We start from the raw sequence: 14,966 nt of genomic DNA on the forward strand, positions 1-14,966 counted from the left end.
CAAAAATATATAGAGGATAGAAAATAACAAATGATAAGAAAGCTTACAAATTACTCTGTAAATAAATATAAGAGCGTTTAGGTCATTAAACTAGTGATCTAAACACTCTTATATTTCTTTACAGAGGAAGTACAAGATAACTTTACTATCCTTGATGCTTTGAAAATGAGTGGATGTCCTCATCCTTAACTTGCATATTACAGTGAAAAGAAAACCGTGCATGTCCATGAGTTCAGTTCAAGCAAGAATCGGCATAGAGAAGAGGCCCTGATTTCAGAAGCCAAACGATTAATACATTTAATTAACAATTATACCTTCAATACTTCAATCTGTGGTTGTCTTTGAGATTGAATCGATACAGCCTGCTGCCCACTGCCACTTCGGTGACGGCGCGCCGTGCGCATGCGCAATCGTCGATCAGGCGAGGCGACGGCAACAACCCTAACCGGCCGCCTGGCGGTGTGGAGGCTCGGGTGCGAACTGCGATGCGAACAGAACGATCGATGCTGCGAAGGTGGAAGGGATGCCGGTTCGTCCCTACGTCTGAACTCGGATCGATCGATGGGATTTTTTTTACGATGATGGACGTGTATTTGCGGTGTGCTCCAACCATTTGGGCCGTGGCTGTTGAGGCCTTGCAGGAAAAAGAGTGTGGACTGCTGGGCTAGCTCTGTTTGTGGGCGTATGTGTATCAGTTTCATTTTTTCATATACAGACACAATATATACACTATATATATACCTAGTTTTTTGCCAAGAATAATGGGTATTCAGTTGTTGAATTGAGGTGGGCCCGCCCCTGATATGAGAGAAACAAAAAATAGAAAATTTCATATACAAAGTTAGTTGTCTCGCACAGATCTTAAAGCAATATTGAAGAGTCAGAATAGCAAGGCCTGGGTGCAAGTGCTCTAAAAATCTGCGTCCACGCCTAACTGTGTACGTCCTGAGGATCGCATCCTATATTTTCTCCCCTTCTATCAATGCAAAGAACGCATCCTGCGTATTCGCAAACAAGATACGCCACCTGAGTAATTGATTTTCCGTTGGAGATTTTGTTTGAGGGATATTTCCCGTTGGAGATGCCTTACCGTTGGAGATGTTTTTTTCTTGTTGAGGGGTTGCCGTTGGAGATGCTGTACCGAGCCGATGCAAACACAAACCGTAGGCTTTTTTCCTAGCCATAACTCCAGCTGCAGCCCATGCTCGTCTTCTCACTTGTCAGACGTTATCATTTTCTCTAGCACGCTCGCTCTGAGCATGGACAACCCTGGTAAAACCAGGGGCGTACTTTCGGCTACTCTTTTTAACTTTTGCCACATATGGACAACTCTGGCGCGTCCTCATGTTGGCCTAGCTATACAGTACAGGATGAATTGTTCATTTTCCGGGTGCCAAGAGGTGTCGACGGGAGCTAGCTCCCCCTGCATTCTGGAACGCGGAGAGGACGATCCATGGTATGTTCATTCTCAGTTTTTCTGGAGTTCTTTTTACAGTACATGAAGTCAGTTTAGGCTCTTCATTTTTGTGATCCAACCGCCTAGATTAGACAACAGTATAGCAGAGTTCTTGTACTAGCACGTATTATATTTACTGTACGTACTAATGTTGATAATCTTTTTCAGGAACAGAGAGCACGAGCAGTGTCTTGTTCTTGGGCAACCTACAGGCAACGGAGTGTTCGGAACAGGAAACGTCCCCGGCCCATCGATGCCAACGAATCTGCCGCAGCAGAGTCACATCCCATGTCCGAATTCTGCGATGGAAAGAGGAAGGCCGTCACCGAGATCGGATTCGGCGGAGTTCTACGCATGCCGATGAACGGCAATGCCAACCTCAGGCACACCGTGTCACTTCTCAGCAGAGTTGATCTGAATTCCAGGTCCCTGCCCATCGGGAAAGATGTCAGGGTCCAAATGAGCCCAGAGCACATAGAGAGGCTGATAGGCACGCCCTCGAGAGGCCGGCGAGTCTGTGGACTGGACCCGGACACCCCGGAAGAGAGGACGGACTTCGTGAGGCTCGCCATGGGCTCGCAGCGGTTCTGCGACGACGGGCTGAAGGCCGCCGAGCTCGTCGTCCGGCGGGACTGGGACGGGTCGGTCACCGCCGAGAGGGTGGATGAGTTCAAAGTGGCGTTCGTCGTCTGGATCGTCGGGCGTTTTCTTGCTCCGTCCGCGAAGCGTGGTGATCATGGGTGCTCGGACTTCTGGGGCTCGCTCTACAACGCGGATGAGATCAGAGAATACAACTGGAGCGCGTATTTCCTCTCACACATCATGGATGCTGCAGCAAGGGTTCAGTCAGACATCAGGAACAAGAGGGCCACGACTACAATGCTGATCACTGGTTGCCCGCTTCTCCTACAGGTAATTTCAGACCTTCTTTTTACAGTAGCCAAAATGCTCTCTCTCTCTCTCTCTCTCTCTCTCTCTCTCTCTCTCTCTACATGAGTTCACATAATTTGTTGTGTTTTATTAACACATACAGTTGTACGACTTGTACCTTGGGCCCCTGAGCAAGCCACACTTGGTGTCCCCTCGTGTCAAATACTACGACAGCGAGACACTCGTCAACAAGATGATCGGTGCCGATAAGCCACCCAAGATTTCAGCGCAAGGGGAGCCATCCTTCAAAGCATGTGGCGTAAGTACCTTAGAATTGTAATTTTTGTACTCCTTTTGTCTCATGTTAAGTGCACCTGCATTTTTTCACCAGCCTCGCCGCCGAGAAGAGTCATGCTCCATGACTACGGATCCAGGGCAACCAAGCTCATCCCATGTTTTGAGGCCAGGTCAGGGTGCACCCAAACCCCCTCACGTCCAAGTAACAAATCAAGTCCCACCGATCCTCCACCCCTACAATGCAAACGACTTCTGCGAGTTTTTGAAGGAGAGATACCCGGACGTGATCGATTCTGAATTGGTAGACCATTTGAAGTTCCACAATGCTAGGTGCATCCTGCATGCTAGCATATTCAAGAACTCCATCATCACTGAGAACATGAAACTCGCGGCCAAAATACTAGACACGCAGACGCAGAGACAGCGAAAGCAGCAAGCGCCTGCCCGGTCTCGTGTTTTAGAAGACTACTTCACCGCTAGTGATTCTGAAACCGAAACAGAGAAGAAACGAGCCAGGACCCATGAAAACAGCTGGCCAGATATTGCTCCATGCTTCTCTGTCGGCACATCTCAGTGTGTTCTTGGGACTTCTGAGCTTCAGGTGGCTGGTGGTGCTATGAGAAATGGTGCTTGCGTGAATGCCGGCATTACGGTGGGAAAGAAAATGTGTGAATGGAACAAAGGGGGGAGTTTCTCCATGCCGAAGATTTGGCAGTGGTCTGATCTGAAGGTCAAGTTACCTGCCGGCTTAGATGATTGTTCAGAGGAGCTTTCCATGGATGAAGAGAGGTGGCACTGTGGATAAATCGAGAATGTGATGTGATCAGTGGCAGATCTTCAGCAAGAATTAAGCAGGGGCAAAATGAGTCTTTGAGGGAGTTGAGGGAACTAACTTAGTCTATTATGTCAAATTTAGCTTATATAGTGCCACTCCATTAATTTCTTACCTATAATTATTCTAATCTAATTTTCATATTCGGATGTTAATCGGAATTGGTTAATCTCATGGATAGACAAGTTTCTAGTAGTCATGCCACTTTACTGTATTGCGCTAATTTGTGATAGCTTAGGATCATGTGATTCTGGTGCATGCTGCTTTGTTTGTGTTCTTGTATCGGTTTGAAGCCACCTTCATTTTCCTGAAACTTTCCTTACAAGATTGATCAAAATACAGTTAGCTAGCATTGACTTCTTAATTCCAATCTTGTCATTCTTCTATGTCGATCAGCAGATGAAAGGATAGATATTACTTGAGTTTTGCTTCAGCACTAGTTAGACCTTCCGAAACAGTTCTTGATTTTATATGTTATCGGATAGAAGGGTAGCCTGGGGAGTCTTTGTTATGTAGGGATAGTGCTTAGGGCTAAATGAAACCAACAACTCAAAGATGCTGCTATCATACCAGTGGTTACTACTTAGTTAGCAATGAAATAGCTCTTTGATCTAGGTTCTTGTTTCAGTTTGGTGGCTGTTGTGAATGTAGTAAGATCGTGCCGTATTGTGATGCATAGGCGAGACACTTTCTGAGTCTTCTACAGAAACAACCCATGTTACTATTATGAGCAACTGTACTTGGTAGAATAAACTGTCAATGCATAACTGGAAGGTTAAGACAAAACACTTGTAAGTTTCAGAAGTTGCACATGGCTGTAATTTACAAGAGCCCACTCGTGCATAGGTTTAAATTAATTACATCTAACTAATCATCTTCCCGACGAGCTACAGCTACTTGTGATTTAATTTGGCATATTTCATTTTATTGTGATAGTTGTAGTCAACCAAGTTTCAGATGTCGCACATGTTCTGTCTTCTGTGTTTTCTACTATTTTTGCGCCATAGGCACTACACTGAAATTGCTGATGTACATTTATGGTCTTGTCAAATATACTGAGTATTGAAGATTGTATTATATAACTCACAAGCAGAACAACAGGCTGTTAAATGACACATATGGAGATCCTACATGATAACCTTCGGCCCTCATGATGTCAACCGAACCTAGATAGATAGAGATAGTTTGTTCAAATATTCTGTTATCACTATAACTAGATATCTCTCTATTCTATCCCTTGTTCTCCAAGATGTACTCGATCCCATCTGTACGCTAACCCAGGGAGTTGCGCCCCTGGCTATTTAGCACGAAGCCGTCGCCCACAGCTAGGGCACGACGTTCTCTCGCATGGTATACAGAGCCTAACACTTCCCATCTAGTTTTCCCTCCTCCTCCCGCAACCCTTGCCATGGCCTCCTCCAGCACCACCTCCTCTGCTCTCACTGGTCAGATCACCGAGCGGCTGACCCGCACAAACTACATCCTATGGCGTACCCAGATTACGCCGCAACTGAGAGGGGCAGGCTTCTTCGGCTATGTCGATGGAAGCATAGCGGAGCCGGCCAAGATCGTCGTCAGTAAGGACAAGGATGGGAAGGAGGAGACCATCCCGAATCCACTCCATCCCATCTGGGTTCGAGAGGATCAGCAGGTACTAGGATATCTTCTGAACAATCTCTCCAAAGAAGTCTTGGTGCAGGTGACCTCGATCACTCATGCACACGAGCTCTGGACGACATTGGCGAGCATGTTCTTGTCAACCTCGCTGTCCCGCGTCAACAACATTCGTGCAGCCCTCACCAACGCGCAGAAAGGGACGCAATCAGTGGCCTCCTTCTTCGCGCATATGCGTGGCCTCGCCGACGAGCTTGCTGCTGTTGGCAAGCCATTGCAGGATGATGAGTTGATCTCTTACATCCTCAATGCGCTTGACATGGAGTATCAGCCGTTGGTGTCTGCTCTTGATGCATGCACCATACCAGTCACCCTCGACGAGTTGTTCGCTCAGATGAGCAACTTCGATCAGTGGGTGGCCCTCTTCCAAGGAGCTGCAGGAGGCGGCTTCAAGTCTTCTGCTAACGCCACCACTCGCGGCCGTGGCGGGAGCTCACGTCACCGTGGGCTGCCCCGGAACAGCAAGGGAAATGGCACCGGTGGCGGCAACATCAGCGGCTCCAACAACTCACGAGGCGGCGGCCGGCCTTCCTACACCAATACTAGAGGCCGGCGCAACAACAGCTCCAACAACAAGTCACGTCCTGACACGGTCAGGTGCCAAATCTACGGCAAGTCGGTCCACTCAGCAAAGGATTGCCGGTACCGCTATGAGGAAGATGAAGATGACTCATCTCAAGATGAGAAGGTGGCCGGAGCAGCTGATGCCTCCTATGGCATCGACACCAACTGGTATATCGACAGCGGCGCCACAAACCACATCACCGGCGAGCTGGGGAAAGTGACCATGCGTGAAAAGTACCGTGGCAAGGACCACATCCACACTGCTAGTGGAGAAGGTATGAGAATTAGCCATATTGGCCACTCAATTATCAAAACCCCTCACAGGAAAATTCACCTTAAAAGAATTTTGCATGTCCCTAGTGCTTCAAAAAATCTTCTTTCTGTTCACCGCATTACCATTGACAATCATGTCTTTCTTGAATTTCACCCTTTCTTCTTTTTGATCAAGGATCAGGCAACGAAGAAAGTGCTATATCGAGGTAGATGCGTTCGTGGACTCTATCCCTTGATTCCAGAGATTAGAAGATTGAATAAACAAGTGTTTAGTGCCACCAAAGTGTCTTGAACATGGTGGCATGATCGTTTAGGACATGCATCTTTTTCTTTAGTTGAGCGATTTCTTAGGAAAAATAAGCTCCCATATGTTGGAGAGTGTGATGTTGAAACAATTTGTGACTCATGCCAAAAGGCCAAAATTCATCGGTTACCCTATCCAGTTTCTACAAGTATTTCTATCAAACCATTGCAACTTATCTTTTCTGATGTTTGGGGTCCTGCCCCCTCCTCTATTGGTAGACATACATACTATGTGAGTTTCATTGATGATTATAGCAAGTTCTCTTGGATCTATCTTCTTAAGAAAAGATCCGATGTGTCCCAAGTTTTTCTCAATTTCAAGATTTAGTTGAATGCCAGTTTGATAGTAAAATTCTTGCTCTCCAATCTGATTGGGGAGGGGAATACAAGAAACTAAACTCTTTCTTCCAAAAACTTGGAATCTCTCATCATGTGTCTTGTCCGCATGCTTACCAACAAAACGGGTCTGCCGAACGCAAGCATAGACACACTGTAGAGGTTGGCCTAGCTCTTTTAGCTGGCACCTCCATGCCCCTCGAGTTCTGGGATGAAGTGTTTCTCACTGCCGTTCATATCATCAACATGCTCCCTAGTCGTGTCATTAAGAATGAAACTCCTATGGAAAGACTCCTTCACACCAAACCCGACTACACCTCTCTTTGTGTGTTTGGGTGTGCTTGCTGGCCCAATCTTCGTCCATACAACAATCACAAACTCATGTTCCGCTCTAAGCAATGCGTTTTCCTTGGCTATAGTGCCAAGCATAAAAGGTGTTAAGTGCCTTGATGTTCCTATGGGACGAGTATATATCTCTCGTGACATAGTCTTTGATGAAACAAAGTTCCTGTTTTCCGATCTTCATCCCAACGCCGGTGCACTACTTCTTCAAGAAATTATTCTCCTCCCATCTAGCCTTACCGGTCTTGATCAAGGGGGAGATAATTGTGTTGATCAATCACTGACTAACTCTCATAACCATGCACTTGAGCTTTGTGATGATGCAGATGAAAACCATGGAGAAAACGGTGCAGAAATCACCCAAAACGGTGATGAAATCAGCCCACATTTTATGTGTCCGGGGCTGGGGTGCAGATCCTCATCGGGATTGAAGCTGCAACAGCCCAGCAGCGAATCTGCATCGGGATCGATGCAGCAGTAGGACAGCAGCCCACAGGAACCCGTGCCGCCTGCCAGGCGCGCCTCCAGCGACCCAGCGCCTGGCACGCGGCGCCCCTCCACTGGCTCGGGCGCGTCTTCCGCGCCCATCAATCAGGTGCCGACACGCGGGGTCGCTAGCCCGCAGATGGGCCCCGCCACTACATCCGACGGCAGCCAACCGGTGCCGCACCCAGCAGACAGGAGGCAGGCACGGAGCCCTGCGCTGATCCGTCTGGCGGCGCGTGATCCGGCGCGGATTCACCCAGGCCCACGCCATCATTGCGCCATGATGGGTCGCCAGTGGACCCACAGCCAGGCGCTGGATCTTCTGCACCGGCTGTATCGCAGTTGCCGCAGACTACCGCCATAGAAAATCCCGTGGATTCCTTCCCTGGTGCGACAGGGGCGCTGGAAGGATCTGCCTCGGGATCAACCGGTGCAACAGCTGGATCTTCTGCGCCCAGCAATACTACAGCAGCACCTGTTTCTCCGTGTACACGTCTACAGAAAGGGGTAACAAAACCTGTCAATTAGAAGCAAATAACAAAGTTTGGCCTAGCATGTTCAACAGGTGAACCAAGTACTCTTGAGGAGGCACTTAGTGATGCACGGTGGAAAAAGGCCATGGAAGAAGAATGCATGGCACTTCGAAAAAATAAAATATGGCATCTAGTTCCCCCACAACAAGGTAAAAATTTAATTGATTGCAAGTGGGTTTTCATAATCAAGAGAAAGTCTGATGGAACTATAGATCGCTACAAGGCCAGACTGGTTGCAAAAAGGGTTTAAGAAACGATATGACATAGATTACGAGGACACATTCAGTCCTGTTGTGAAAGCTGCAACCATTCGTCTTGTACTGTCCATTACTGTTTCCAGAGGATGGAGTCTTCGACAGCTAGATGTACAGAACGCGTTCCTTCATGGTGTTCTGGAAGAGGAAGTCTACATGAAACAACCTCCTGAATTTGTAAGTAAAGGCGAGCCATTTCATGTGTGTAAACTTGACAAAGCTTTATATGGACTGAAGTAGGCTCCTCGAGCATGGTACTCACGACTCAGTCAGAAGTTGCAGACACTTGGATTCATTCCTTCTAAATCTGACACATCTTTGTTTATCTATAATAAGTCAAATACATCCATATTTGTTTTTATTTATGTTGATGATATTATTGTCACAAGTTCGTCTGATGAGGCAGTGATAGGACTGTTGAAGGATCTGAGTGTTGAGTTTGCTCTTAAAGATGTGGGAGACTTGCATTTCTTTCTAGGGATTGAAGTCAAGAAACATGGAAACGGTCTTCATCTCTCTCAGGAAAAGTATGCCAATGATCTGGTAAGAAGAGTTGGGTTGCAAGGGTGTAAGTCCTCACCAACTCCATTGTCTAGTACAGAGAAATTATCCCTTGCAGAAGGATAACCTTTGAGTCAAGGGGATAGTACCAGATACAGGAGTTTACTGGGAGCACTTCAATATTTAACGTTGACAAGACCTGATATTTCCTTTGCTGTGAACAAAGTATGTCAGTTTCTTCATGCTCCCACCAAAACTCATTGGACTGCTGCAAAGCGCATAGTGAGATATGTGAAAGATACTATGAATCTTGGTCTTACTTTCAGCAAGTCTTCATCTACTCTTGTTAGTGCTTTTTCTGACTCTGATTGGGCTAGATGTCTAGATGACAGACGCTCCACTGGTGGTTTTGCAGTGTTCTTTGGTCCAAACTTGATATCATGGGGTGCAAAGAAACAAGCCACTGTATCAAGGTCCAATACAGAAGCTGAGTACAAGGCGCTGGCAAATGCTACAGCTGAGATTATTTGGGTTCAGTCCATGTTGAGGGAGCTTGGTGTGAAGTGCACTTAAGCTCCATGCTTATGGTGTGATAACCTTGGTGCTACCTATTTATCTGCTAATCCAGTGTTTCATGCCAGGACAAAACATATTGAGATAGATTTTCATTTTGTCAGAGAAAGAGTTGCTAACAGGCAATTGGAAATTCGTTTTGTGCATTCACGTGATTAGGTTGCAGATGGATTTACAAAGGCGTTGCCCATGAGGAATCTTTAGAAGTTCAAGTGTAATCTCAACTTGACAAAGTTGTGATTAAGGGAGGGTGTTAAACGACACATATGGAGATCCTACATGATAACCTTCGGCACTCATGATGTCAACCGAACCTAGATAGATAGAGATAGTTTGTTCAAATATTCTGTTATCATTGTAACTAGATATCTCTCTATTTTATCCCTTGTTCTCCAAGATGTACTCGATCCCATCTGTACGCTAACCCAGGGAGTTGCGCCCCTGGCTATTTAACATGAAGCCGTCGCCCAGAGCTAGGGTACGACGTTCTCTCACACAGGCAAGAAGTGTATGTGTCTTGTTGCTTTGTAACCTGAGGTCTATGGTGAATTGGTTCCTAAAATCTAGACTCATGACAATGGGTAATAGATTCCTAGTATTCCCCCAACCAGTCTATCTACAAACTATACAAACTTCTTATGGAGCATGTGAACTTGTACAGAGGCTTTAATTATATAAATTCAACTAAGCATATTTCTTTTTGTAAGAAGGGAGAGAAGGATTTGGTGGAATTATCGTTGTATTGCTTGAGCCTCGTGGGCATATATATAGGAGTACATGATCTACTTGAAGTACAAGGCAAGCCAGAATATTTCCTAGTCTAACCTATGTTTCCTAATACAATCACGTTACTCAACACCCCCCCCCCCCCGCAGTCACAACGGTAGCGACGTAGACGGTGAGACTGGAGAAGAATCCGAAGGCAAGCCGACGGACACCCCCCACAGTCGTAACGGTCAACGCATCACGGAGTCGTGGCTGGAGTGGAAACCAACGAGGTTGCTCAAGCAGGCAGTAGCCCTTTGTGCCATTTTTCGATGTAGCCGAGAGCATGGGTGGTGGAGCCGTGGTCGAGGTAGCCGTGCGAAGAATGCCGTGGTCGATGTCGAGTCGGGGTGGCCGGTGTCGAGGAAGTCGCTCTGGAGCCGCAGGCGCAAGGGGGCGCCGAGTTAGCATGGGCGCAGTGGTGTCGAAGTAGTGGTGCGCCGGGAAGAAGATGTGGTTGACGACGCGTCGCGGCGGGTTTGCCAAGCCCGGGGACACATCATGGGCGAAGGCACGCACCGGTGTTGCCACCACCGGGCATGTGTAGACGGACGAAGACGAAGTTGACGAAGCACCGCACCAAGCTTGCCAGGCCCGGGGACACGTCGTGGACGAAGGCACGCATCGGTGTTGCCAGCACCGGGCATGCGTAGACTGGGACCTGCACGAGCTGTACGCCATGTCGAAGAAGTCGGAGAGGCCGGCAGAGAAGGACTCGACGACGGTTGCGGCGCCAATCGGCGTGAGGCCAATGTCGCCTATGGTTGTCGGAGTAGATGAAGCGGTTAGGGTAGATGACGGCGACACTAGCGACGGGCTGGTGCTGGACGAAGACGAAGGGGGTGGACGGGTGGCTGCGGCAGCTACGGGGGTAGCGGCGACGGCGGCTAGGTTAGAAGCACGGCGACGATGCTCGAAGTAGGCGAAGAGCCCTGACAGCTTGACGAAGACCGGCTCGGACGGTGGCGTTCCTGCTCCAAGGAAGACGGCGCGGCGCATACCACCGGAGGTCGATGCGCGGTGACGGCGGAGTGGACCACGGGCCACGGCGCTACGGCCCGAAGGGGCGACGCAACAGCGGCGGGCAGGTCAGGGCGACATCGGAAGACCTCGGGGCGGCGGCAGGGACTGCGGGCCGCGGCGCGACAGCCCGAAGGGGCAGCGCGACGGAGGTGTTGGAAATATGCCCTAGAGGCAATAATAAATTAGTTATTATTATATTTCCTTGTTCATGATAATCGTTTATTATCCATGCTAGAATTGTATTGATAGGAAACTCAGATACATGTGTGGATACATAGACAACACCATGTCCCTAGTAAGCCTCTAGTTGACTAGCTCGTTGATCAATAGATGGTCACGGTTTCCTGACCATGGACATTGGATGTCGTTGATAACGGGATCACATCATTAGGAGAATGATGTGATGGACAAGACCCAATCCTAAGCCTAGCACAAGATCATATAGTTCGTATGCTAAAGCTTTTCTAATATCAAGTATCATTTCCTTAGACCATGAGATTGTGCAACTCCTGGATACCATAGGAATGCTTTGGGTGTACCAAACGTCACAACGTAACTGGGTGGCTATAAAGGTACATTACAGGTATCTCTGAAAGTGTCTGTTGGGTTGGCACGAATCGAGACTAGGATTTGTCACTCCGTGTAAGCGGAGAGGTATCTCTGGGCCCACTCGGTAGGACATCATCATATGCGCAATGTGACCAAGGAGTTGATCACGGGATGATGTGTTACGGAACGAGTAAAGAGACTTGCCAGTAACGAGATTGAACTAGGTATTGGATTCCGACGATCGAATCTCGGGCAAGTAACATACCGATAGACAAAGGGAATTGTATACGGGATTGATTAAGTCCTTGACATCGTGGTTCATCCGATGAGATCATCGTGGAACATGTGGGAGCCAACATGGGTATCCAGATCCCGCTGTTGGTTATTGACCGGAGAGTCATCTCGGTCATGTCTGCATGTCTCCCGAACCCGTAGGGTCTACACACTTAAGGTTCGGTGACGCTAGGGTTGTAGAGATATTAGTATGCGGTAACCCGAAAGTTGTTCGGAGTCCCGGATGAGATCCCGGACGTCACGAGGAGTTCCGGAATGGTCCGGAGGTAAAGAATTATATATAGGAAGTGCTATTTCGGCCATCGGGACAAGTTTCGGGGTCACCGGTATTGTACCGAGACCACCGGAAGGGTCCCGGGGGCCCACCGGGTGGGGCCACCTGCCCTGGGGGGGCACATGGGCTGTAGGGGGTGTGCCTTGGCCTATATGGGCCAAGGGCACCAGCCCCAAGAGGCCCATGCGCCAAGAGAAGAGAAAAAGAGGAGAGTCCTAAAGGGGGAAGGCACCTCCGAGGTGCCTTGGGGAGGATGGACTCCTCCCCACCCTTGGCCGCACCCTTCCTTGGAGGAAGGGGCAAGGGCTGCGCCTCCCCCTCTCCCTTGGCCCTATATATAGTGGGGAAAAGGAGGAGCAAACTAACCTAAGGCCTGGCGCCTCCCTCTCCCTCCCGTGACACATCTTCCTCCTCCCGCAGCGCTTAGCGAAGCCCTGTTGGAATCCCGCTACTTCCACCACGCCGTCGTGCTGTTGGATCTCCATCAACCTCTCCCTCCTCCTTGATGGATCAAGGCGTGGGAGACGTCTCCGCTCCGTACGTGTGTTGAACGCGGAGGTGCCGTCCGTTCGGCGCTAGGATCATCGGTGATTTGGATCACGACGAGTATGACTCCATCAACCCCGTTCTCTTGAACGCTTCCGCGCGCGATCTACAAGGGTATGTAGATCCACTCCTCCCTCGTTGCTAGATGACTCCATAGATAGATCTTGGTGACACGTAGGAAAATTTTGAATTTATGCTACGTTCCCCAACAGTGGCATCATGAGCTAGGTCTATGCGTAGTTTCTATGCACGAGTAGAAAACAAAGTAGTTGTGGGCGTTGATTTTGTTCAATATGCTTGCCGTTACTAGTCTTATCTTGATTCGGCGGCATCGTGGGATGAAGCGGCCCGGACCAACCTTACACGTACTCTTACGTGAGACCGGTTCCACTGACAAACATGCACTAGTTGCATAAGGTGGCTGGCGGGTGTCTGTCTCTCCCACTTTAGTCGGATCGGATTCGATGAACAGGGTCCTTATGAAGGGTAAATAGCAATTGGCATATCACGTTGTGGTCTTTGCGTAGGTAAGAAACATTCTTGCTAGAAACCCATAGCAGCCACGTAAAACATGCAAACAACAATTAGAGGACGTCTAACTTGTTTTTGCAGGGTATGCTATGTGATGTGATATGGCCAAAGGATGTGATGAATGATATATGAGATGTATGAGATTGATCATGTTCTTGTAATAGGAATCACGACTTGCATGTCGATGAGTATGACAACCGGCAGGAGCCATAGGAGTTGTCTTAATTTATTTATGACCTGCGTGTCAACATAAAACATCATGTAATTACTTTACTTTATTGCTAAACGTTAGCTGTAGTAGTAGAAGTAATAGATGACGTGACAACTTCATGGAGACACGATGATGGAGATCATGATGATGGAGATCATGGTGTCATGCCGGTGACAAGATGATCATGGAGCCCCAAGATGGAGATCAAAGGAGCTATATGATATTGGCCATATCATGTCACTACTATTTGATTGCATGTGATGTTTATCATGTTAATACATCTTATTTGCTTAGAACGACGGTAGTAAATAAGATGATCCCTCATTAAAATTTCAAGAAGTGTTCTCCCCTAACTGTGCACCGTTGCTACAGTTCGTCGTTTCTAAGCACGCCGTGATGATCGGGTGTGATGGATCCTTACGTTCACATACAACGGGTGTTGACGAGCCTAGCATGTACAGACATGGCCTCGGAACACATGCAAAACACTTAGGGTTAACTTGACGAGCCTAGCATGTACAGACATGGCCTCGGAACACAGAAGACCGAAAGGTCGAGCATGAGTCGTATAGAAGATACGATCAACATAAAGATGTTCACCGACGTTGACTAGTCCGTCTCACGTGATGATCGGACACGGCCTAGTTGACTCGGATCATGTAATCACTTAGATGACTAGAGGGATGTCTATCTGAGTGGGAGTTCATAAGATGAACTTAATTATCCTGAACATAGTCAAAAGATCTTTGCAAATTATGTCGTAGCTCATGCTATAGTTCTACTGTTTAGATATGTTCCTAGAGAAAAATTAGTTGAAAGTTGATAGTAGCAACTATGCGGACTAGGTCCGTAAACCGAGGATTGTCCTCATTGCTTCATAGAAGGCTTATGTCCTTAATGCACCGCTCAGTGTGCTGAACCTCGAACGTTGTCTGTGGATGTTGCGAACATCTGACATACACGTTTTGATAACTACATGATAGTTCAGTTAAACGGTTTAGAGTTGAGGCACCGAAGACGGTTTTTGAAACGTCGCAAAACATATGAGATGTTTTGAGGGCTGAAATTGGGATTTCAGGCTCGTGCCCACGTCAAGAGGTATAAGACCTCCGACGATTTTCTTAACCTGCAAACTAAGGAGAAAAGCTCAATTGTTGAGCTTGTGCTCGGATTGTCTGAGTACAATAATCATTTGAATCAAGTGGGAGTTGATCTTCCAGATAAGATAGTGATGTTTCTCCGAAGTCATTACCACCAAGCTGCTAGAGCTTCGTGATGAACTATGATATATCAGGGACATATATGATGATCCTTGAGATATTCGCGATGTTTGACACCGCGAAAGTAGAAATCAAGAAGGAGCATAAATTGTTGATGGTTGGTGAAACCACTAGTTTCAAGAAGGGCAAGGGAACAAAGGGATACTTCATGAAACGGCAATTCAGCTGCTGCTCTAGTGAAGAAACCCAAGGTTGAACC

At 47.7% G+C, this 14,966-nt stretch overlaps 1 protein-coding gene and 2 pseudogenes across 1 annotated transcript; all 3 read left to right on the forward strand.

Moving 5' to 3' along the window:
- Window positions 1–1,322: 1,322 nt before the first annotated feature.
- LOC147958792 (uncharacterized) lies at window positions 1,323–3,744 on the forward strand. The gene is made up of 4 exons (XM_087537037.1): window positions 1,323–1,456; window positions 1,625–2,368; window positions 2,490–2,645; window positions 2,718–3,744. Exons 1-4 carry the CDS (start codon window positions 1,454–1,456, stop codon window positions 3,426–3,428), a joined length of 1,614 nt encoding a protein of 537 aa, XP_087393163.1. The 5' UTR covers window positions 1,323–1,453; the 3' UTR covers window positions 3,429–3,744.
- A 1,458-nt stretch (window positions 3,745–5,202) lies between these two features.
- LOC147958793 (uncharacterized) lies at window positions 5,203–5,914 on the forward strand (annotated as a pseudogene).
- On the forward strand, window positions 5,340–5,479 carry LOC125526159 (small nucleolar RNA Z247; annotated as a pseudogene).
- Window positions 5,915–14,966: the final 9,052 nt, after the last annotated feature.

The sequence above is a fragment of the Triticum urartu genome, chromosome 7A (assembly GCF_056163025.1).
Source record: "Triticum urartu cultivar PI428250 chromosome 7A, HENAU_Tu73, whole genome shotgun sequence".
Lineage (NCBI taxonomy): Eukaryota > Viridiplantae > Streptophyta > Magnoliopsida > Poales > Poaceae > Triticum > Triticum urartu.

Coding starts and splice junctions, on each gene's coding strand:
- LOC147958792 (XM_087537037.1), top strand. Junction 2,369..2,489: donor GTTGCCCGCTTCTCCTACAG/GTAATTTCAGAC, acceptor TAACACATACAG/TTGTACGACTTGTACCTTGG. Junction 2,646..2,717: donor CATCCTTCAAAGCATGTGGC/GTAAGTACCTTA, acceptor TTTTTTCACCAG/CCTCGCCGCCGAGAAGAGTC.